This window comes from Polyodon spathula, chromosome 4 (assembly GCF_017654505.1).
Source record: "Polyodon spathula isolate WHYD16114869_AA chromosome 4, ASM1765450v1, whole genome shotgun sequence".
Lineage (NCBI taxonomy): Eukaryota > Metazoa > Chordata > Actinopteri > Acipenseriformes > Polyodontidae > Polyodon > Polyodon spathula.
Genome location: NC_054537.1, coordinates 847,148 through 871,369, shown reverse-complemented (window position 1 = coordinate 871,369; position 24,222 = coordinate 847,148). Strand labels below are relative to the sequence as shown.

Below are 24,222 nucleotides of genomic sequence, written 5' to 3'. Positions count from 1 at the left end.
AACATTCATTGGACAGTACTTGAGCACAACTTACACACTGCAGTTATCGCTCCGCTTCCAGTATAAATAAAACTGAAATTCAAGTAGCTGTCTTCCTGTTTCATTAGTTTTGCAGGGTTAATAATAGCTTTATGTTTTTTACTCCAACACCACCTCCTCGCTGTTCTTCAGCCCTTACAGTTGAAGGAAGTTCTGTATCATCATTCTGTGAGTTTTGTTTTTTGATACTGCTGGTTGAATGAAAAATGTATCCATATCTGGTATTTATTGTGTGTGTTTCCAATTATTTTTCCTGTGCTTTGTAATCTGTCACGTGTTGCGTACCTTGAGAACATGTTCATTTCTGCTCATGCTCATCACATGCTGAAGCTAATAGGTTTCAGAGTGTCATAAGCATGCAGGGACAATAACGCATTCTCTGGCTTTTTTTATGGAGGACCCCTTGAAACCTCCTCAAGACCCCCTAAGGGGCCGCGGACCCCTAGCTGAGAAGCCCTGACCTATAGAACACTATTCCCCTGCACCACACTTCTTCACAAGGATGGTTCTTTCCTATGCCGAAATACCTCCTCAGACTCTTCACTGATTCCTTTAATATATACAAATGAAATATGTGCTATTGTAGCCAAGCAAAGTTATTTGGATTTGTATAGTCATGGTGAGACAGTGCTTAACAGAAAGAAAACACATGGAAAGTTGAAAACGGAATGACCATCTGATTGATAAAGCTAAAAAAAGCTAAAAATATGCAGAACTTAAGCATCAGCAAAAGAAAGCAAACCTGAGGCAAGCAGCTTTCCCAGGTTTGATGCCAGGGCTGAAAGCCTGGTAAGTTCAGAACAGCCGGGTTGTATTTCACTGCATGGCATTACAGGGAGTGAAACCAATGGGGTGTTTGACTAAGCTGCAAGCAGACAATGTTGCAAAATCAAAGTAAAACAGGATAATTAAAGAATAAACAATGCTGCCATCACAATAAAACTATTCCTGCAATGACTCACGCCACCAATCCACATTGGCAGGGATACAGAATTAGTGAAGTCAAGGTGCGCCCAAATTGTGGATCAGTTTACACTGAAGTACGATTCCTTGATCTCGGTCTGCATTCACCCATGGCTAATGTTCTATGCAGTGCACTGGGTGCCTTTATCAGGGGCAGATCTTGTTTGCATTCAGGATGAGCTGTAAGGAAAGGCTCCTCGAATGAAACACTCATTGCCCAGACATCACTTCCTGGGGTTGGAACACCACCTGATTCGCGTGATAGTATCGGGCATTTGTTTAGTCTTTGCTATTTACTTTATTGAACATTTTTGTACGGATAACGTTATCAGGTGGTGTTCCAGCAGTACAGTCAGTGTTTTATTACTCAGTCTCTCTGTACACATCCAATTTGTCCATAAAGATATGCTGGGGTCAAGTGTCACGGCTTTAAACTGGGCATTGGAGAATTTAATTCCGAGACCGCTTCTGTACAGCAAGCCAACAAAACGACAGCTGTACACACACTGATTTAGGGTTTTCCTTATTGCTTCTCCAAAAACTTTTTCACTCTTGATTGTATTGCCATGGGGGGAACAAAATACTGTAGTCTCTCACACACACACACATTATATATATATATATATATATATATATATATATATATATATATATATATATATATATATATATATATATATATATATATATATATATATATATATATATATATATATATATATATATATATATATAAATGTGTGGTTACCATGGCATCATAAGCTTATAAATACCTCCACTGTTTGTTTTCAAACACACTTTTCCTTGACACAGGTATGTACGCTAAACATACCGAAATGCTGGGAATATATATTATACTGATGACTGCTTGGAGTAAAGTTCATAATCGGACTTGATTTTAGTCTGAAATCAGTGGAAAGCCACGGCACCCATATCTTGACAGGTTTCGTTTAGTTTTATTGGAATGGAATGTTTTATTAAAGATAGATGAGGTGAGGTAGTGAAACAAACACGTCAGTCTGGTGTTCATAAAAGAAGGCTTTTCAACCCTAACTGCATGGCCACTCTGCTAAGCAGACTCGAATCACGAGGCTCTCAATGTGAGGAGAACGGCCATTGACAAACTCACTTCACTCGGTTCACAAGGAAGATTGAAATCCTGTAGATTCCATGTTGCAGACCATGGCTCTTCTGCTGTGTAACTGTTACTGATTACTGCTGCAAGAGGCCAGTGCTCTTGGCTGATTGGGCACGGTATTAACTGCATGCGAATGGTGACTGTTACAACTTATGGGTGTTTAAAGTAACCCAAACAACTTGCTGCAACTCATATGGACTTATCCAGGTTACAGAATTTAGCAAATACATAATATCTTGAAGAAAAAAAAACCCACCTCAGAAATGATCAGTATCATTCTCAGTGCCCTGTGCATGCAGTTGTGTAGCTTACTCATCACATGGATTTGTTACCTTAACCTTTTCTCCCACACACTCTCAACAAAACAGGTAGGAAGAGGTGAAGGGGAAGCTAGTGGACTGTTACTAGCCTCTCACTTAGCTTTCCGACAGTACTTTAAACTCCTGAGTCCTTTGTGTGAAAAGGGCCTGAGGCAAATTACCTTTACAGCCACACTAGAAAGTAGTCACGATTACTCATTACTGACACGTCAAGCAATTAAACAGCCCTGCACAGTAGCTCAGTGTAAGAGTCCTGGAGATGTAACTGTGGGAAGCTGTCAAAGGGATCAGAATACCTGAGGGGCAGTGCTTGCCTAGGCCAGGATGGAATTTCCACACAGCTTGTGAAAGAAACACCCGCACAAGGAGTCTGAACAGTCTGTCGAGTGTTGGAGGGCAGAGTCAGCGCAGGGGGCACACTGACTGCCTTCTCCAGGCACAGATAATACATGACAAGCGCTTTGCATTCCTCTTTTTAAAGGTCATGCTTTTCAATTCATTAAATGATGCTTCCGATTAGGACTCCAACCAAGTCAGTCATCCTGGGCTTGAATACAGGCTACTGGCTACACCAGGCTGCCAACGAACTCCTTGTGACTTTCACTTATTAAAACTGTACTGTCTTTTTAAAATCGCAGGAGGACAGGATTTACAATCCCAATGGAAATCATCATGTTTTTGAACACCTTTAAAAGAGTTATTTTTTTTAATTTGAAATACTGCAATAGCTGCTTATTAGTTTCCATGCTTCCATTGAAGTGGTCTTGAGTAAACGCTCTTGAATATCTGCTCAGTACAGTAACTGCAAAGCACTGCGCAATCAGGGAATGCTTACAGCCATGCATGCTTTACTAGCATTTCACACACAGACCCTTTGAAATCACGATGCAAGGACGGCCCGTTATTAACAGACAGCTCTCCCCTGACCGAAGCATTAAGAACGAAAGCACAGCTGTTTGACAGGCATCACACCCACAAGTGGGCCGGTCGCTTACCTCTTTCTCTTCTGCGCCACGACTGGGGTGCCACCAGGTATTAATAATTAACAGATCCAGTTCTTTTCCAGTCTGATGGATCTGTCATTTCAACGGGACTCGTGTTCTAGCATGGAAAACAGACAAACCTTTGTTTTTGGGGTTTTTTTTGCAGAACAATGCCGGGGGTTAATGTAACGTATGTGATTTTGCATTCAAATTGTGGCAGGTCTCCCGGGCTCTATTCAGGATGGTGTAGCGAGATGAGGAAACAATGGGGGGTTTCAAGGGTACTGTTCAGCTTGCATTTGCATATCTTTTTAACTGGGCCGAGGCTGACGATACAGTGTAAATGAAACGCTGTGCTACCGCAATGTCTTTCTGTACAACCATCTGGAAAGTAGAGTTGCGCAGACCCACTGATCCTGTAGATGTGCTAGACAGAGAGAGAAGCTACTGAGATCTAACTCTACTCACAGCTGCCATTCCTGTTATCAGGGTCAATTCCTGCTTTTCAATTCCTTTTTAAAATCAATTCCCAATTCCAATTCTCATAATCTCATGAATTGCTGTGATTATTCAGCTGATTTAATTTGAAGCCAATTTAATTAGCTAACAAACAGTGACTTCAATGTAAGTAATTGACTGTCACTCTGAGAAGCTCGCGTCAAACAGGCACAGACAACAGCAACAGGAAGTTGGGATTGTTGCTCGGACAGCAGAATAAAACAATGAATATATCTGACAGAACGGCGAGAGAAACAGAGGCAAAGGACTCTAAAATAAACTGTGATATTTGTGCTATGTGAAAAGACATTTAAACGTGTGTGATTTAAGTGGAATGAGGGGGACACAAGCCTAGCTGCCACGAAACAGGAGAGTGACGCGATTAACTGAACTGAGCTCTTATTGGTCGGAGTGTTTCACCACCTGCATGGGATCAGTTCACAGTGCAAGCCATTATTATTCCAGACATGATTTCATAGCGACATAAGAAACAATAAAGAATCAAACAGAACCACAAATACTGCAGATGCATAGTTAGTGCATCTATGCATAGATATATGTATCTAGGTATAAAAAGGGGATGTAGTGAGGTGATCTGTTCCTTTGTAAATGGTTAGAACAAACCTAAAAGGTGTTTGTACTGTCGTGTCTAAAAACTGTTTGTTTGTTATTAGACAGCTAACATGATCCGGAGCTGTCCCTAAAGGCCAGCACCAAACCGGACATCACTGCACTTGTATCACGGAGGACTGTATTGCACCACGAGCACCAATTCACTCGCTAACACACTCGCACATGTGTTTTGTGTTTCGTGTGGGTGTTTAAAGAACAGGACTATTATTTCAGGACAAACCCGGGGAATATAAATAAAGTAATTCACGGCACTATTACTTAGCACTTATTACTGTTTGTTTTGCCGTCAGGCACTGGAATTACAAATCATTAAACATCATTGCACCTGGATTAGAATTGCCTGTCTGTTTACTGATCACCATCACCTGCACCTGCACACTGTTAGCCACTTTTCCACAGCATTGTATAGAGTGTGCTCTGCTTTACCACCAACCCACTTTGCATGCTTGCATTTACAGATATCTGCAACGATCTGGGGTGAAAGTGGGTGCTTGTGTTCCATCCCTGAGGTGTTGTGAGAAGTGGATGCTGCTCCATGCAGATTTAAAGCAGCATGGAAGGGTTTGCATAGCCACACTTGTTTAAGAAACAACAAACACAGTGCAGTAGCAAAGTCAGTTCAGATCACGCTTTCTTTTTTTTTTTTTGCTTGCTGCAGATCCAGCATTACTGGAAGAACTGGTTATAGATATAGCTCTGCATTGCCCAACAAGCCAGAACTCTCCAAAACGCTGTCCAGTTTCATCAAAAAACTAATTCAAGCAAAAAACACACATCTCCACCATTATTATTATTATTATTATTATTATTATTATTATTTTATTTATTTAGCAGATGCCTTATCCAAGGCAACTTACAGAGACTAGGGTGTGTGAACTATGCATCAGCTGCAGAGTCACTTACAACAACATCTCAATTGAAAGAAAGAGCACAAGGAGGTTAAGTGACTTGCTCAGGGTCACACAGGGGATTTGAACCCGGGACCTCCTGGTTACAAGAACTTTTCTTTAACCACTGGATCACAGCCACCCCCCCTCCTCCAGAGCGTATTAGACAGCTTATCTATCGACTAAAGGAACGTTGGCCTCGCCAGGGATACAAGAATGTCACTCTAAAGTGAATCATCCAAAGCAGCTACTGTACTTTGAAGCAAAATAAGCATTAACAGCTGAGGCAGAGAAGGCAAAGGTTACAACAAGTTCACAGCCTCATTAGCTGTCCTTTTTCTGGAGGGTCCCTGTACTGCACATATCGTTTGTGAGGGCAAACAGTGACACAAAACGCTTGTCGGGTCACAATAAAAGCAAGTGGTTGCACAGATTTGGAAGATTCCCTAACTCCTGTGCTCATCTGTAACCATTAAGCCACCCTTTCTTTTCCAGACCTTCAGCTGCTGCTGCTTTTTGCAGCCTTTGTTCCCTCTCCACTTCTGCAATGGTCTGCTTCCAAGCTTAAATGAAATGAACCGAGATCCAAATCAAGAGTTTCAGTTTGAATGGCTGCAAGCTGAAGAGTGAAGCTGACATAACAAGAAGAATGTACATTCTCTCCCCTTGAAACATGCTGAACCAACCCCCTGCACTGCCGTCACTGGGCAGGAGCACACACACGTCAAACCAGATGCAACAAAACAGCTTTCCCTGCAAGACTGGATACCTGTGTGCTACCCAGAAAAACGTACCGCTACCGCAAAAAATTGTAACATACAGCAAGTAAACTCTGAAAATCTCCTCGTCCGCAAATCCATGCGGGCACAGGACACGAGCAGGTCATTACGGATCAAGCCCACAGATGTGTAAAACAAACTGTAACAAGCAGCAGACACGCTACAGTGGCCCAAACCACAGAACACCACACACTGCTAGCACGGTGACTTAAAGAAGAGGCAATGACAACGTGACAGGGCTTCAGGAGACTTCTAATGGGTACAGTCATTGTAAATGCTAAATTTAAACCTAAGAAGAGTAAGAGAAATGGCAGTCTAAAGTATTTTTTTTGTAGGAGTTGTATTCAGTCACTGACAAAACATATTCAATGGCAAAAATGTCCATGTTCGTATTTATTCATAAAACTAACTTTATAAACAAATGCATCAAAAAGATAACTATGCAAAGAAAACCAACGCATAACTAACATTTGAAATTCAAAACGCACATTGGACTGCAGTGTTTCAACTGGGTGGAGTCTGGGCGCAGACCGGTGACCCCGTGCACAGACAGCGAGCTCTTTGGCATTGTGGTGAAGATGCTTGCTCGCTGTGGAGGGGATCGCTGGTTCACACTCAGCCTCCGTCCTGTCACATTGGTGCCATGACTCGGATCTCACAGATTGGCTGCAGCTGATCGCTGAGTGAAGTTGCAGTTAGAAGTTAGTTCTCGAAGTAGTGAGTAGTTGTTTCTTGATGAGACCTAGATGTAAAGAAACACACAGAGTCCTTTTCTTCAGATATTAGTATTGTTTATTCAATATACGCAGAGAATATATTGAATAACACCCCCCCCCCCCCGTGTTCCTTTGTAGGTCCAATCAAAACAGGACAACACCCTGTGGGCTGCACCTGCGGAGGGTTTCATGTGTTGTGTGTTAAAGTGACCTTTTTGCAGAAAGTAAACTGGTTCTAGCTTGACTGTGTTTATGCTTTTGTACTTGTCCTTTTGTGTTCTCAAAATATGCCTAAACTGTTCTTGGGCGTATCGGCCCCTCAGCACTGGGTGACTGCGGTTCTTCCAGCTGCTAAACTGCCCCTGTTGGCTCTATGCACAGACTTGTGGGTTCAGCCAATTTCTGACATCAGTACTATTTTATGCAATCTTGCACTTATCTGTTTCTCATACCTTCTCTGCCACTTTGTTCTGCAAAACTAACAGTGTACAACACTGTAAATACTTGCATCTTACATTGCATTAATTCATCTTTCCATGTTTTCCAAAACTGAGGTTACAGGAGGGAGAGTGTAATAGGCAGTGCGGTGTGATCCACTGTCATTGTGGATTCTGCTTGATAGAGGTGTAACAGGCAGTGCTGTGTGATCCACTGTCATTGTGGATTCTATTTGATAGAGGTGTAACAGGCAGTGCTGTGTGACACCCTGTCATTGTGGATTCTGTTTGATAGAGGTGTAACAGGCAGTGCTGTGTGATCCACTGTCATTGTGGATTCTGTTTGATAGAGGTGTAGAGGGCAGTGCTGTGTGATACACTGTCATTGTGGATTCTGTTTGATAGAGGTGTAACAGGCAGTGCTGTGTGATCCACTGTCATTGTGGATTCTGTTTGATAGAGGTGTAGAGGGCAGTGCTGTGTGATACACTGTCATTGTGGATTCTGTTTGATAGAGGTGTAGCAGGCAGTGCTGTGTGATACACTGTCATTGTGGATTCTGTTTGATAGAGGTGTAGAGGGCAGTGCTGTGTGATACACTGTCATTGTGGATTCTGTTTGATAGAGGTGTAGCAGGCAGTGCTGTGTGATACACTGTCATTGTGGATTCTGTTTGATAGAGGTGTAGCAGGCAGTGCTGTGTGACACACTGTCATTGTGGATTCTGTTTGATAGAGGTGTAGAGGACAGTGCTGTGTGATACACTGTCATTGTGAATTCTGTTTGATAGAGGTGTAGAGGGCAGTGCTGTGTGACACACTGTCATTGTGGATTCTGTTTGATAGAGGTGTAACAGGCAGTGCTGTGTGATACACTGTCATTGTGAATTCTGTTTGATAGAGGTGTAGCGGGCAGTGCTGTGTGACACACTGTCATTGTGGATTCTGTTTGATAGAGGTGTAGCGGGCAGTGCTGTATGATACACTGCTGTTACAGATTCTGTCCCCTGTCAGGGCAATGAGATGTGCTTAAAAGCTCCAAAACCACAAATGCAGATGAGCCCGGCTCTTCCCCATTGTGGTTTAGACGCTCGTTTGCAGTGCGTGGGGTCTCTGGTTCGCACCCAGTCTCCACCCTGTTTATTTTACTAAGAGATTATTTTACTTCTATATGGTACGAATTACAGTTAAGGATTATCTGAATATTCAGTCAAATTTTGCAAGAACATTTCAAACATGAAAAACCCATGTTTGTCCCAGCAGTAATGAGGAGTAATGCAGGGGTGACCCAAGTTGGCTCTTCCAGTCCTGGTCTTTGTTTCAACCATGTTCTAAATGATTTGACCCAATTAAATCTGCACTCAGACCCTGAAGTAGTTCATTATCTCATTATACCTGCTAAACCTGAAGCAGAATGGCCCTCCAGGACCGGGATTGGACCCCCCTGATTTAGCTGATGTGAATGTTCTGAAGAGACCTACAATGCCAGACTTTGAACCCACAGTATCAGTGTAGCTCTATAACAAAAGGAGCAGCAGCTAGTCACCGCAACTCCCTCTCTACCACCAAAACACAATACACATCCTCAATACACAGTTTCAAGTATTCTTTGCATTTACTCCTATCGAAGGAGTTCCCAGTAAGATCCTATTACACAAAAACATAGCCGTTGTCCCTGCTATCCTGCAAAACCATAAGGAATGGAGGCTTGCTTTCTCCAAAATGAGCTCCATCATGAAACTGTGAGGCACATCCAGTGGCTTAGTACATGAAGCAGTGGGTTATTTAGACTTTAATTACCGCAAATAATAGCAGGAGTCGACTCAACTGTGACACACTACAGTATGACTTCATTGAAAAACCACCTTGAACTTTAGCACACTTTGGGAAATGAAGTCACAGTTTGTTATAGATTTATGATCCTTGAAAGCTACCTAAAAAAAGAAAAACATGCAATATGTTTAGTGTCCTTGGATCACAGCTCGACACTCTTGAAACCTGCTCTTGGAATGGCTGTGAAAGGTGTGGGTGCTGCTGTAATGTAATACAGGACACTCCCTTGCTTTCTAGAGAGAGTGGGTCCTGCTCTGTCTCATGTTAAGTTCCAACTGGGTCACATTCTGCTGTAACATTCCACTATCGCTGCGCCCCACTCTTCCGCTTCCATTCCAGGCATTCCATCCTGGTTAAAGGGGAAGTTTCATAAGCTTTGACTACATAGAAGGCCCACAGTATGTAGAGAATGAATCTGCATTTTTATCGCTAGAACATCAGTTACTTTTTGTCCACCCCTAATAGTCTGGTTCACAAAAGCGTAATTTCAGTAACTCTGTGAAGCGGGGTCAGCACTGTGAAGGATGAGGAAACGGTGGACTTCAATAACTCTGTGAAGCGGGGTCAGCACTGTGAAGGATGAGGAAACGGTGGTCTTCAATAACTCTGTGAAGCGGGGTCAGCACTGTGAAGGATGAGGAAACGGTGGTCTTCAATAACTCTGTGAAGCTGGATCAGCACTGTGAAGGATGAGGAAACGGTGGTCTTCAATAACTCTGTGAAGCGGGGTCAGCACTGTGAAGGATGAGGAAACGGTGGTCTTCAATAACTCTGTGAAGCGGGGTCAGCACTGTGAAGGATGAGGAAACGGTGGTCTTCAATAACTCTGTGAAGCGGGGTCAGCACTGTGAAGGATGAGGAAACGGTGGTCTTCAATAACTCTGTGAAGCGGGGTCAGCACTGTGAAGGATGAGGAAACGGTCTTCAATAACTCTGTGAAGAGGGGTCAGCACTGTGAAGGATGAGGAAACGGTGGTCTTCAATAACTCTGTGAAGCGGGGTCAGCACTGTGAAGGATGAGGAAACGGTGGTCTTCAATAACTCTGTGAAGCTGGATCAGCACTGTGAAGGATGAGGAAACAGTGGTATTCAATAACTCTGTGAAGCGGGGTCAGCACTGTGAAGGATGAGGAAACGGTGGTCTTCAATAACTCTGTGAAGCAGGGTCAGCACTGTGAAGGATGAGGAAACGGTGGTCTTCGATAACTCTGTGAAGCGGGGTCAGCACTGTGAAGGATGAGGAAACGGTGGTCTTCAATAACTCTGTGAAGCGGGGTCAGCACTGTGAAGGATGAGGAAACGGTGGGCTTCAATAACTCTGAAGCGGGGTCAGCACTGTGAAGGATGAGGAAACGGTGGTCTGCAGTGCATTCACAGTATGGGGAGTAGAAACCAAAAGCATAGCAGGGCTTGTTTTATGACTCACAAAGTCAGCAAATATTATTTTGACATTCATGGACTTTGTATATTGTTTGGGCTGCACACACTGTATTGTGCATGGTGCAGCTCATACCTGTAGCCAGTGTAAACAGTTCAGGATGCACCGTCATCATTAAGGTGTGCATTTATTTTTATTACAACCACACAACACTGACACAGTAAAAGACTTGTTCTTGGAGCAACACATTTGTTTTAAGCCATTTGGGATTCTGCTTTGAAACATGAGGCTTTGCAACATGTCATCGATATCTGACATGCGTGCGCTCAGGATCGTTCCACTCAGCCCACTCAGTGCTGCTCTGAATACAGTTTCCTACACCTCTACACCGATAAAGAATCATCCACCGCTGCACTGTTTTCATTGTGCCATGTATTACAGTTTATATTACTGGTTTTACTAGTGGAAACAAGGTCAGGTGCTTTTTCACAGCCAAGTTCACAAGGTTTTTTTTTTTTTTTTTTTTTTTTTTGTTAAAGCTTGAAAGAGCTGCAGCTACAGAGTTCCTCTGACTTAGTGAAGCAAGGTTCCACTTCGCTGAACACTCCACAGTGAGCAGCTCTCCTGAGCTGCTGTGGTCAGCTGTGAAACAGGAAAGACTAGATTCCTTTACCACTACAGCCCACATCAAATCTGAATGAAGCTTTCAAAAAGCAGTCAACATGACATCACGCACACAGGCACACGGCTTCATACTGTAGACAGCCAGAGATCTAGAAGAGGAGGAAAGAGAGGATTTGATCCTATAGCACACTTTCGAAAGAAAGGTACAGATTCTCCTGAATGAGCCAGTGCGGTCTGTATACTACACAACACTGGTCTGTACACTTAGGAACACTGGTCTGTATGCTGTACAGCACAAAAACTGGTCTGTATGCTGTACAGTAGGTTAAATGATAAAATCAGATTGTATATCAGATTGTAAAATGCAAGCTTTTAGTAAAGGTTATGCTAGCCTGTAATAAAGTTTTGGTGTGTTCGATTTTCACTTGTTGGCATAAAATAAATGAATACGCTGTAGAGAGATGTCATCTTATGCAGTCTGGCTCCAACTGTGCAAAATTAGTAATTTTCACAAACAGTTCTCTGAACAATGTATTACTTATTTTAAACCACAAAACAAAAGACCACAAACTACCCACAAACTACTATCAAACACAAAACAAAGTGCTGTCGAAAGCACGGGGCGAGCTCCTGCACAGGTTACAGGAAACACAAAACAAAGTGCTGTCGAAAGCACGGGGCGAGCTCCTGCACAGGTTAGAGGAAACACAAAACAAAGTGCTGTCGAAAGCACGGGGCGAGCTCCTGCACAGGTTAGAGGAAACACAAAACAAAGTGCTGTCGAAAGCACGGGAGCGAGCTCCTGCACAGGTTAGAGGAAACACAAAACAAAGTGCTGTCGAAAGCACGGGGCGAGCTCCTGCACAGGTTAGAGGAAACACAAAACAAAGTGCTGTCGAAAGCACGGGGCGAGCTCCTGCACAGGTTAGAGGAAACACAAAACAAAGTGCTGTCGAAAGCACGGGGCGAGCTCCTGCACAGGTTAGAGGAAACACAAAACAAAGTGCTGTCGAAAGCACGGGGCGAGCTCCTGCACAGGTTAGAGGAAACACAAAACAAAGTGCTGTCGAAAGCACGGGGCGAGCTCCTGCACAGGTTAGAGGAAACACAAAACAAAGTGCTGTCGAAAGCACGGGGCGAGCTCCTGCACAGGTTAGAGGAAACACAAAACAAAGTGCTGTCGAAAGCACGGGCGAGCTCCTGCACAGGTTAGAGGCACTTTTGACTAATCCTTAACAGTGATTTCTCAGACACCATTTCAAATTCAAAAATGAAACTATCGGGCACCACATGTAAATGAGCTTTGATTCAGAAAAGCACAGTGACCTCTGCAGTGCCTAATATTACAGCAAACAAACCTGTTGCACCTGAAGCGCTGCTGTCACAGTAACATTCACTGACAATCACTCTGTTTGCACATGTTGAGACCTGCCTGCCTGACCAAGTTCCCATGTAGGGCAGTTGCTGAAAGTCCCAAATACCAGTTACATGTATCCACTTTCTTAATGCAGTCTGATTCACATTTAATCGGCAAATCATCCAGCAGAAACTGGCACCTTCGAAGGCAAACTCGCAGACTGGGTGGGCTGTGGATCCAGCTTCTTTCTATCAACTGTCTTCGAGTTCCTGGACTTCACACCACGTACCATTCAGAGCTTGATCATCCTGGGGGACCGACAGCCCCACTATCTACAGCTCAGCACAAAGGTGCCCTAAACCTGAGCCACTGTCGTTCAGAACGAACAGACTCAGAGACACAGCAGTAGCTGAAGAGGCTCTTTTACAACTGTTAAAATGGCAGCACTGCACCAAAACATAATGCATTCCAAGTGTAACAGGGCAGAGTGCGTGGCACAACCGGGAGACCCTGCACACCGCAAGCAAGCATCTTAACCACAATGCAAAAGAGGGGCAGGACAGGGGACAGGACAGAAACCGTAACAGCATTTATCACACAACGCTACTGTTACAGATGACAGCTTTTTTGCCATAATTTCCACACCCAGATCTAAACTTCTTTACACACAAGTATCCCTATTAATGGCTTTCAAGTTAGGACTGTGCTGCTGTTTTTTCGATGTAACAGTAAAGTGCTTTTAGCCAGTCTGTTCCTCTCAAAAAGCCACCTGTGCTTTACTAAAGAACACAGTACATTACCAGGAGCTCATCCATGCTGGTCTGGCATTTCTCCAGGTTGATGCGTTTGATCGCTACTTTCTCCTTCCTGGGAGCACAGAAGGCTGCCTGCACCACTGCCGTCGCTCCGCTCCCTGAAACAAAAACACAGACTTCAGAACGACTGCTCGAAAACACGCAAACAACTGTCACATGGTAAGAGTTTCAAAGAACCCTAGCACAGCACATAAAAAACCAAAACAGAGCTTTCTGAAGCTTGAAAATGGCAGACTTCTGTTTAGAAAGATAACAAAAAAACAGTTCTCTCTTTTCTCAGGTGTTACTTCTCTGTTTCAGCCTACAATCTTTCTTTTTTTCCCCACTGCACTTTTTTCTGAAAAAATATCCTCTCAAAGAAATGAGGGGTATGGCAGGGGAGTACATTAAATGTTAATTTGAAAAATGTGACATTTCAAAATCTAAACATGAAATACTGTACTACTATTATGGCTTCCAGTAGACTTTTTTTGCAATATCATTGTGTAGTTTCTTTGATTACATGATGTTAAATAAAAGATCTAAATTCTGTTCATATAGCTGATGCAAAACTTTTGGCCATAGCTGTCCATCATTAGATCCCAGACTTTGTTGTCTTTCCAGTTTGTTGACCCTGCACACCCTAAAGTAATTTGGGCTGCAGGCACACTGCATGCTCTTGTCACTCATTTAGCTCAGCAGGCACGCTCCTGCTCTTGCAGCTGCACAATACATGCAGCAGCAGGTCCCCTGTACAGTACTGTACAAAGCACTTCACTCTGAAAGACTCACAAACAAACAAACCCAATTCACGAGCTCATATCATTTTATCCTGATACACAAACCTCCCCTCAGTCACACTTCTCTCAGCAAACCACCCAACTGTGTTCCTTCCTACTTGGAACTGACTGAAACAGAATCAAATATCTATTCAAATCCTGCCAATGTTACTTAGCTTCCTGTGACCCCTGAAAAAAACCACAGGGTACCCATTGTTGTTCATTCATCCTGACTGATGCACTGCAAGACCTCTTAGTTGTAATGAAAATGGTCTTCCATCCTAGCGATAGAGTAGGCAGCATGGCGGCCTGCAGATAAGAGCAGCGTACCATTACCACTGCACCCACAATAAGGGGCAGGGCATCTTCACAGACAGCTAGAACAGCATGGCCTGGATTCCACCATGACTGTGTTGGAATCTGCAGCTAAGTCAGCTCTTCAGAATGGCTCAGTCTTCACTTTAAACTCTCTGCAGGTACTGGAATAAGGGAAGAAGCGGCTCAGACATGTAAAAACAAGTCGGGTTTGGTTTCTATTTCCCACGCCTTTTAAAATAAAGAAATTAAATAGTTACTAAGCGTGAATTCCTTTCCTTTGGTCCACAATGTATACGCTTCTCTGAATGATTTCTGCTCAGGATTTGAATGCGCTGTACACTGCTTCTCTGAATGATTTCTGCTCAGGATTTGAATGCCCTGTACACTGCTTCTCTGAATGATTTCTGCTCAGGATTTGAATGCCCTGTACACTGCTTCTCTGAATGATTTCTGCTCAGGATTTGAATGCCCTGTACACTGCTTCTCTGAATGATTTCTGCTCAGGATTTGAATGCCCTGTACACTGCTTCTCTTAATGATTTCTGCTCAGGATTTGAATGCCCTGTCTGCTCAGGATTTGAATGCCCAATGATTTCTGCTCAGGATTTGAATGCCCTGTACACTGCTTCTCTGAATGATTTCTGCTCAGGATTTGAATGCCCTGTACACTGCTTCTCTTAATGATTTCTGCTCAGGATTTGAATGCTGCTTCTCTTAATGATTTCTGCTCAGGATTTGAATGCCCTGTACACTGCTTCTCTTAATGATTTCTGCTCAGGATTTGAATGCCCTGTACACTGCTTCTCTGAATGATTTCTGCTCAGGATTTGAATGCCCTGTACACTGCTTCTCTTAATGATTTCTGCTCAGGATTTGAATGGGCTGTAAGAACATAAGAACATAAGAAAGTTTACAAACGAGAGGAGGCCATTCGGTCCATCTTGCTCGTTTGGTTGTTAGTAGCTTATTGATCCCAGAATCTCATCAAGCAGCTTCTTGTAGGATCCCAGGGTGTCCGCTTCAACAACATTACTGGGGAGTTGATTCCAGACCCTCACAATTCTCTGTGTAAAAAAGTGCCTCCTATTTTCTGTTCTGAATGTCCCTTTGTCTAATCTCCATTTGTGACCCCTGGTCCTTGTCACTTTTTTCAGGTCGAAAAAGTCCCTTGCGTCGACACTGTCAATACCTTTTAGAATTTTGAATGCTTGAATTAGGTCGCCGCGTAGTCTTCTTTGTTCAAGACGGAACAGATTCAATTATTTTAGCCTGTCTGCATATGACATGCCTTTTAAGCCCGGAATAATTCTGGTCGCTCTTCTTTGCACTCTTTCTAGAGCAGCAATATCTTTTTTATAGCGAGGTGACCAGAACTGCACACAATATTCAAGATGAGGTCTTACTAGTGCATTGTACAGTTTTAACATTACTTCCCTTGATTTAAATTCAACACTTTTCACAATGTATCCGAGCATCTTGTTGGCCTTTTTTATAGCTTCCCCACATTGTCTAGATGAAGACATTTCTGAGTCAACAAAAACCCCTAGGTCTTTTTCATGGATTCCTTCTCCAATTTCAGTATCTCCCATATGATATTTATAACGTACATTTTTATTTCCTGCATGCAGTACCTTACACTTTTCTCTATTAAATGTCTCTCTATTTCTCTATTAAATGTACACTGCTTCCCTTAGTGATTTCTGCTCAGTATTTGAATGCCCTGTACACTGCTTCTCTTAATGAATTCTGCTCAGGATTTGAATGCCCTGTACACTGCTTCCCTGAATGATTTCTGCTCAGGATTTGAATGCCCTGTACACTGCTTCTCTTAATGATTTCTGCTCAGGATTTGAATGCCCTGTACACTGCTTCTCTTTATAATTTCTGCTCAGGATTTGAATGCCCTGTACACTGCTTCTCTTAATGATTTCTGCTCAGGATTTCAATGCCCTGTACACTGCTTCCCTGAATGATTTCTGCTCAGGATTTGAATGCCCTGTACACTGCTTCTCTGAATGATTTCTGCTCAGGATTTCAATGCCCTGTACACTGCTTCTCTTAATGATTTCTGCTCAGGATTTGAATGCCCTGTACACTGCTTCTCTTAATGATTTCTGCTCAGGATTTGAATGCCCTGTACACTGCTTCTCTTAATGATTTCTGCTCAGGATTTGAATGCCCTGTACACTGCTTCTCTGAATGATTTCTGCTCAGGATTTGAATGCCCTGTACACTGCTTCTCTGAATGATTTCTGCTCAGGATTTGAATGCCCTGTACACTGCTTCTCTTAATGATTTCTGCTCAGGATTTGAATGCCCTGTACACTGCTTCTCTGAATGATTTCTGCTCAGGATTTGAATGCCCTGTACACTGCTTCTCTGAATGATTTCTGCTCAGGATTTGAATGCCCTGTACACTGCTTCTCTGAATGATTTCTGCTCAGGATTTGAATGCCCTGTACACTGCTTCTCTGAATGATTTCTGCTCAGGATTTGAATGCCCTGTACACTGCTTCTCTTAATGATTTCTGCTGAGGACTTGTTTAATACTCCCCTCCCTCTCTTGGGTACTGTATTAACAAATGTAGGCTCCTGTATTTTTACAATAAATATGTTGATTGACAACAAAATTACTAACAAATCAAAAGTACAGAAGCAATGTGGTGTTCCAATACATTTTCACAAGACTGCAAGCCCTTTTCATCAAGGCGTAATACACAGATTTACCAGGTGGACTGGCCGACGTGGTTCACAATAACTGCGTCTCGACCTGCTCGCTACCAGCCCTTTACGAGCTGAAACTAGGAGAGGTCCACATGAGGAAAAAGAAATCTGCTGCTGTCTATATAAACTTCCCGCAGTGCAGAGGAGGCGGATCATACTACTGTATACATGAATATCCATCACCACGGCTTCTCTGTGCATATCGCTCTTTCAGGGAGCGAAGAACGTGTGGAATGCAACGCAATCAATGCTTCCACTCATCTCCCTGCAGCCATCCATGTGGCTGTAGTACTACAAACAGGGCACACAGAGCTCTACAGCAGCTCTAGGGAAATAATACGGTCAAATGTGTTACAGTGTTGCTATTCTGCTGAGGCCTTTCCATCAGTGCATCTGGAATTTAAAGACCCTTAGTTCAACTGTGTACTACTGAAAACAGCTTGAGCCACACGTCATTAATACTGCACAGTAAATAAAGCAGTCAATAGAGCAGTGCTCATTCCAACAGCTTGAGCCACACGTCATTAATACTGCACAGTAAATAAAGCAGTCAATAGAGCAGTGCTCATTCCAACAGCTTGAGCCACACGTCATTAATACTGCACAGTAAATAAAGCAGTCAATAGAGCAGTGCTCACTCCAACAGCTTGACTCACACGTCATTAATACTGCACAGTAAATAAAGCAGTCAATAGAGCAGTGCTCATTCCAACAGCTTGAGCCACACGTCATTAATACTGCACAGTAAATAAAGCAGTCAATAGAGCAGTGCTCATTCCAACAGCTTGAGCCACACGTCATTAATACTGCACAGTAAATAAAGCAGTCAATAGAGCAGTGCTCATTCCAACAGCTTGAGCCACACGTCATTAATACTGCACAGTAAATAAAGCAGTGAATAGAGCAGTGCTCATTCCAACAGCTTGACTCACACGTCATTAATACTGCACAGTAAATAAAGCAGTGAATAGAGCAGTGCTCATTCCAACAGCTTGAGTCACACGTCATTAATACTGCACAGTAAATAAAGCAGTGAATAGAGCAGTGCTCATTCCAACAGCTTGAGTCACACGTCATTAATACTGCACAGTAAATAAAGCAGTGAATAGAGCAGTGCTCATTCCAACAGCTTGACTCACACGTCATTAATACTGCACAGTAAATAAAGCAGTCAATAGAGCAGTGCTCATTCCAACAGCTTGAGTCACACGTCATTAATACTGCACAGTAAATAAAGCAGTGAATAGAGCAGTGCTCATTCCAACAGCTTGACTCACACGTCATTAATACTGCACAGTAAATAAAGCAGTGAATAGAGCAGTGCTCATTCCAACAGCTTGAGCCACACGTCATTAATACTGCACAGTAAATAAAGCAGTGAATAGAGCAGTGCTCATTCCAACAGCTTGAGTCACACGTCATTAATACCGCACAGTAAATAAAGCAGTGAATAGAGCAGTGCTCATTCCAACAGCTTGACTCACACGTCATTAATACTGCACAGTAAATAAAGCAGTCAATAGAGCAGTGCTCATTCCAACAGCTTGACTCACACGTCATTAATACTGCACAGTAAATAAAGCAGTGAATAGAGCAGTGCTCATTCCAACAGCTTGAGCCACACGTCATTAATACTGCACAGTAAATAAAGCAGTCAATAGAGCAGTGCTCATTCCAACAGCTTGAGCCACACGTCATTAATACTGCACAGTAAATAAAGCAGTGAATAGAGCAGTGCTCATTCCAACAGCTTGACTCACACATCATTAATACTGCACAGTAAATAAAGCAGTCAATAGAGCAGTGCTCATTCCAACAGCTTGACTCACACGTCATTAATACTGCACAGTAAATAAAGCAGTCAATAGAGCAGTGCTCATTCCAACAGCTTGACTCACACGTCATTAATACTGCACAGTAAATAAAGCAGTGAATAGAGCAGTGCTCATTCCAACAGCTTGAGCCACACGTCATTAATACTGCACAGTAAATAAAGCAGTGAATAGAGCAGTGCTCATTCCAACAGCTTGAGCCACACGTCATTAATACTGCACAGTAAATAAAGCAGTCAATAGAGCAGTGCTCATTCCAACAGCTTGACTCACACGTCATTAATACTGCACAGTAAATAAAGCAGTCAATAGAGCAGTGCTCATTCCAACAGCTTGAGTCACACGTCATTAATACTGCACAGTAAATAAAGCAGTCAATAGAGCAGTGCTCATTCCAACAGCTTGACTCACACGTCATTAATACTGCACAGTAAATAAAGCAGTCAATAGAGCAGTGCTCATTCCAACAGCTTGAGTCACACGTCATTAATACTGCACAGTAAATAAAGCAGTCAATAGAGCAGTGCTCATTCCAACAGCTTGAGCCACACGTCATTAATACTGCACAGTAAATAAAGCAGTGAATAGAGCAGTGCTCATTCCAACAGCTTGACTCACACGTCATTAATACCGCACAGTAAATAAAGCAGTGAATAGAGCAGTGCTCATTCCAACAGCTTGAGCCACACGTCATTAATACTGCACAGTAAATAAAGCAGTGAATAGAGCAGTGCTCATTCCAACAGCTTGAGTCACACGTCATTAATACTGCACAGTAAATAAAGCAGTGAATAGAGCAGTGCTCATTCCAACAGCTTGAGTCACACGTCATTAATACTGCACAGTAAATAAAGCAGTGAATAGAGCAGTGCTCATTCCAACAGCTTGAGCCACACGTCATTAATACTGCACAGTAAATAAAGCAGTCAATAGAGCAGTGCTCATTCCAACAGCTTGACTCACACGTCATTAATACTGCACAGTAAATAAAGCAGTGAATAGAGCAGTGCTCATTCCAACAGCTTGACTCACACGTCATTAATACTGCACAGTAAATAAAGCAGTGAATAGAGCAGTGCTCACTCCAACAGCTTGAGTCACACGTCATTAATACTGCACAGTAAATAAAGCAGTGAATAGAGCAGTGCTCATTCCAACAGCTTGACTCACACGTCATTAATACTGCACAGTAAATAAAGCAGTCAATAGAGCAGTGCTCATTCCAACAGCTTGAGGGATTAACGTGTGTGGAGTTCTCGAGTGTTAAAAACAGCGCTGTGATGAAGATAAAGATCTCGCTGTAGCCTGTGCAACTGTCCCTCTCAAATGTCACAAAAAATGAATTTCTGTGACCTCCATCCTTTCCAGAGCTTACAGTTTTGCTGAGGATTTCTTGAGCTTTCACAGAACAAATCTTCTGAACTTCAGCATGTTCCAGTCATGGCACTGTTTTATGATGAGGCACGAGTGTAACCACTCTTACTGCAGAGTCATGATAGGAGGCTGTGTGGTCCGGTGACTGGAACACAGACGACTTAAAGGAATCATGACAGGAGGCTGTGTGGTCCGGTGACTGGAACACAGACGACTTAGAGGAATAATGATAGGAGGCTGTGTGGTTCGGTAGCTGGAACACAGACGACTTAGAGGAATCATGATAAGAGGCTGTGTGGTCTGGTGACTGGAACACAGAAGACTTAGCGGAATCATGATAGGAGACTGTGAGGTCCTGTGTGGCTCAGCCACTGACTCACTGTTTGTGACCCTGAGCAACTCACTTAACCTCCTTGTGCTTTCGGATGGGACATTGCTGTAAGTGACTTTGCAGCTGATGCACAGTTCACACACCCTAGTCTCTGTAAGTCGCCTTGGATAAAGGCGTCTGCTAAAAGAAAACAAATATTAAAAAGAGTTGGCATAGCTCATCCTAACCAATATCTTAAGAGCAGCACAGAAACCACGACCACAGGACAGTTAAGTGGAGTTAGACTCAAGGCAGTACAGCAGACCCTCGATGACCCGAACTGACCATGTTATCATGATCAAAGCAGCTTAGAAACAGCAGTACGTGTAGAAAAAAATATATAAAACAGGCCAGACAAGGCATTTTTAGTATGGTACCTAGCACTCTGTTTACAGCACACGGTACCCCTATTTCCATCCCATTTTTCTGAATTATCTTTTTGTTCTCTACTTGGGTATACAGGATTTGACATCGACTGTACGTCTCAATCACGGTCCTGGAGAGCTATTCCACTCCAGGTTTAACAGGGTCTGGATGGAGGTTTCATTGGTTCAATTAAACAATTTAGAACAGGGTTGGAACAAAGACCAGGAGTGGAAGCACTGACTTTGTCCACCCAGCTTTAGCAATACGAGGCAGGAATCTGGAAGGCAGGTATACCCAGTCCTAGGGCTGTGCTGACAGAGTAGTACAGTATCTGTCGGCATGTATTAAATCAATCAAAACACACCTATTTAATAATGTGTAGATTTTAATACAAGAATAGCTGCCCTTCAGTCACCTTTACAACTGAGTACCAATCAATGGCAATGAACTTCTTCACTGAGTGTTTTAAAAGCCAAGCGGAAGCCAATTTTCCTCTCATCCGGGGAGCTGACATTTATACTGCTGTACTGAGCCCATGAACTGACAATGAATGTGACCAGTCATTAACTCGAGCTACCGCTATGGAAACTGGGATATGTAGTTCTTTAACAAGTTTAATCAGGGATAACACCTTGCCTAAGACTACAATCCCACAGTTCACTGCCGAGATGATGATGTATTTTAAGGAGACTAAGAAAAGTGGAAATAAAACTAATATCAAAAGGATAAAAGGCAAGACAAATGGAAGCGCTTTGTTCTGTGTGGAGTAATTAACATGACGCATTTAATTAATACCAAACAACTTCACATTTCTTAAACGTTAATTACCCTGGACAATAAAAGCTTCAGCACAGGCCTACCCAATACTGTGTGCCTCAGTGCAGCCCTACCCAGTACACTGCGTCTCAGTGCAGCCCTAATCAGTACTGTATGCCTCAGTGCAGCCCTACCCAGTACAATGCGTCTCAGTGCAGCCCTACTCAGTACTGTGTGCCTCAGTGCAGCCCTACCCAGAAGTGTGTGCCTCAGTGCAGCCCTACCCAGTACTGTGTGCCTCAGTGCAGCCCTACCCAGTACTGTGTGCCTCAGTGCAGCCCTACCCAGTACTGTGCGTCTCAGTGCAGCCCTACCCAGTACTGTGTGCCTCAGTGCAGCCCTACCCAGTACCGAGTGTCTCAGTGCAGCCTTACCCAGTACTGTATGATTTTTTTAAGCAGGTTGGAACCGTGCTGATAAGGAGGACACAGCCCAGTATAAAGTGTGGCAGGAGGCAGGGTGATGTCATGACAAGGGTTTCTTCATGACGTGATGTCATGGAATGCAGAAGGGGAGACGTGCATTCTAAAAATCCTGAGCAGTCTAGAGTATCCCATACTGCATAATCCTGGTAAAATGTACTCATGTTCAGCTTTCACTAGACACGTACTGTAATGTGATGAACAAGAGGGAGCCACACAGTGTACATTGCCTCAAGGTTTGGGTGTTGCTGCTTGTATAAATACTGTTACTTTCAGAATGGTAGCAATCTCTGCACAGTTACACTACCAGTGCTGGTCTGCAGCTACCCGAGTAATGAACACAGCTCATTCAGGGGAGACATTTAGCAATCTCTGCACAGTTACACTACCAGTGCTGGTCTGCAGCTACCCGAGTAATGAACACAGCTCATTCAGGGGAGACATCAATCTCTGCACAGATACACTACCAGTGCTGGTCTGCAGCTACCCGAGTAATGAACACAGCTCATTCAGGGGAGACATTTAGCAATCTCTGCACAGTTACACTACCAGTGCTGGTCTGCAGCTACCCGAGTAATGAACACAGCTCATTCAGGGGAGACATTTAGCAATCTCTGCACAGTAATACACTACCAGTGCTGGTCTGCAGCTACCCGAGTAATGAACACAGCTCATTCAGGGGAGACATTTAGCAATCTCTGCACAGTTACACTACCAGTGCTGGTCTGCAGCTACCCGAGTAATGAACACAGCTCATTCAGGGGAGACATTTAGCAATCTCTGCACAGTTACACTACCAGTGCTGGTCTGCAGCTACCCGAGTAATGAACACAGCTCATTCAGGGGAGACAATTAGCAATCTCTGCACAGTGACAGTGCTGGTCTGCAGCTACCAGAGTAATGAACACAGCTCATTCAGGGGAGACATTTAGCAATCTCTGCACAGATACTGTGCAGCTACCTCAGTAATGAACACAGCTCATTCAGGGGAGACATTTAGAATCTCTGCACAGCACTCATGCTGGTCTGCAGCTACCCGAGGGGAGACAATTAGCAATCTCTGCACAGATACACTACCAGTGCTGGTCTGCAGCTACCCCAGTAATGAACACAGCTCATTCAGGGGAGACATTTAGCAATCTCTGCACAGTTACACTACCAGTGCTGGTCAAGAGGGAGCCACACAGTGCAGCTACCTCAGTAATGAACACAGCTCATTCAGGGGAGACATTTAGCAATCTCTGCACAGTTACACTACCAGTGCTGGTCTGCAGCTACCCGAGTAATGAACACAGCTCATTCAGGGGAGACATTTAGCAATCTCTGCACAGTTACACTACCAGTGCTGGTCTGCAGCTACCCGAGTAATGAACACAGCTCATTCAGGGGAGACATTTAGCAATCTCTGCACAGATACACTACCAGTGCTGGTCTGCAGCTACCCGAGTAATGAACACAGCTCATTCAGGGGAGACATTTAGCAATGCTCTGCACAGAGTACACAGCTCATACCAGTGCTGGTCTGCAGCTACCTGAGTAATGAACACAGCTCATTCAGGGGAGACATTTAGCAATCTCTGCACAGGTACATTACCAGTGCTGGTCTGCAGCTACCTGAGTAATGAACACAGCTCATTCAGGGGAGACATTTAGCAATCTCTGCACAGGTACACTACCAGTGCTGGTCTGCAGCTACCTCAGTAATGAACACAGCTCATTCAGGGGAGACATTTAGCAATCTCTGCACAGTTACACTACCAGTGCTGGTCTGCAGCTACCCGAGTAATGAACACAGCTCATTCAGGGGAGACATTTAGCAATCTCTGCACAGTTACACTACCAG

The 24,222-nt window shown here is 43.5% G+C and overlaps 1 protein-coding gene across 1 annotated transcript in view; it reads right to left on the bottom strand.

Moving 5' to 3' along the window:
- The window catches only part of oxsr1b (oxidative stress responsive kinase 1b), an 84,214-nt gene that overhangs the window by 56,286 nt on the left and 3,706 nt on the right, over window positions 1-24,222 (bottom strand). Inside the window, exon 2 of the mRNA XM_041246815.1 lies at window positions 13,385-13,497. Within this exon, the coding sequence (XP_041102749.1) occupies window positions 13,385-13,497 (113 nt within the window). The remainder of the gene's footprint in view (window positions 1-13,384; window positions 13,498-24,222) is intronic.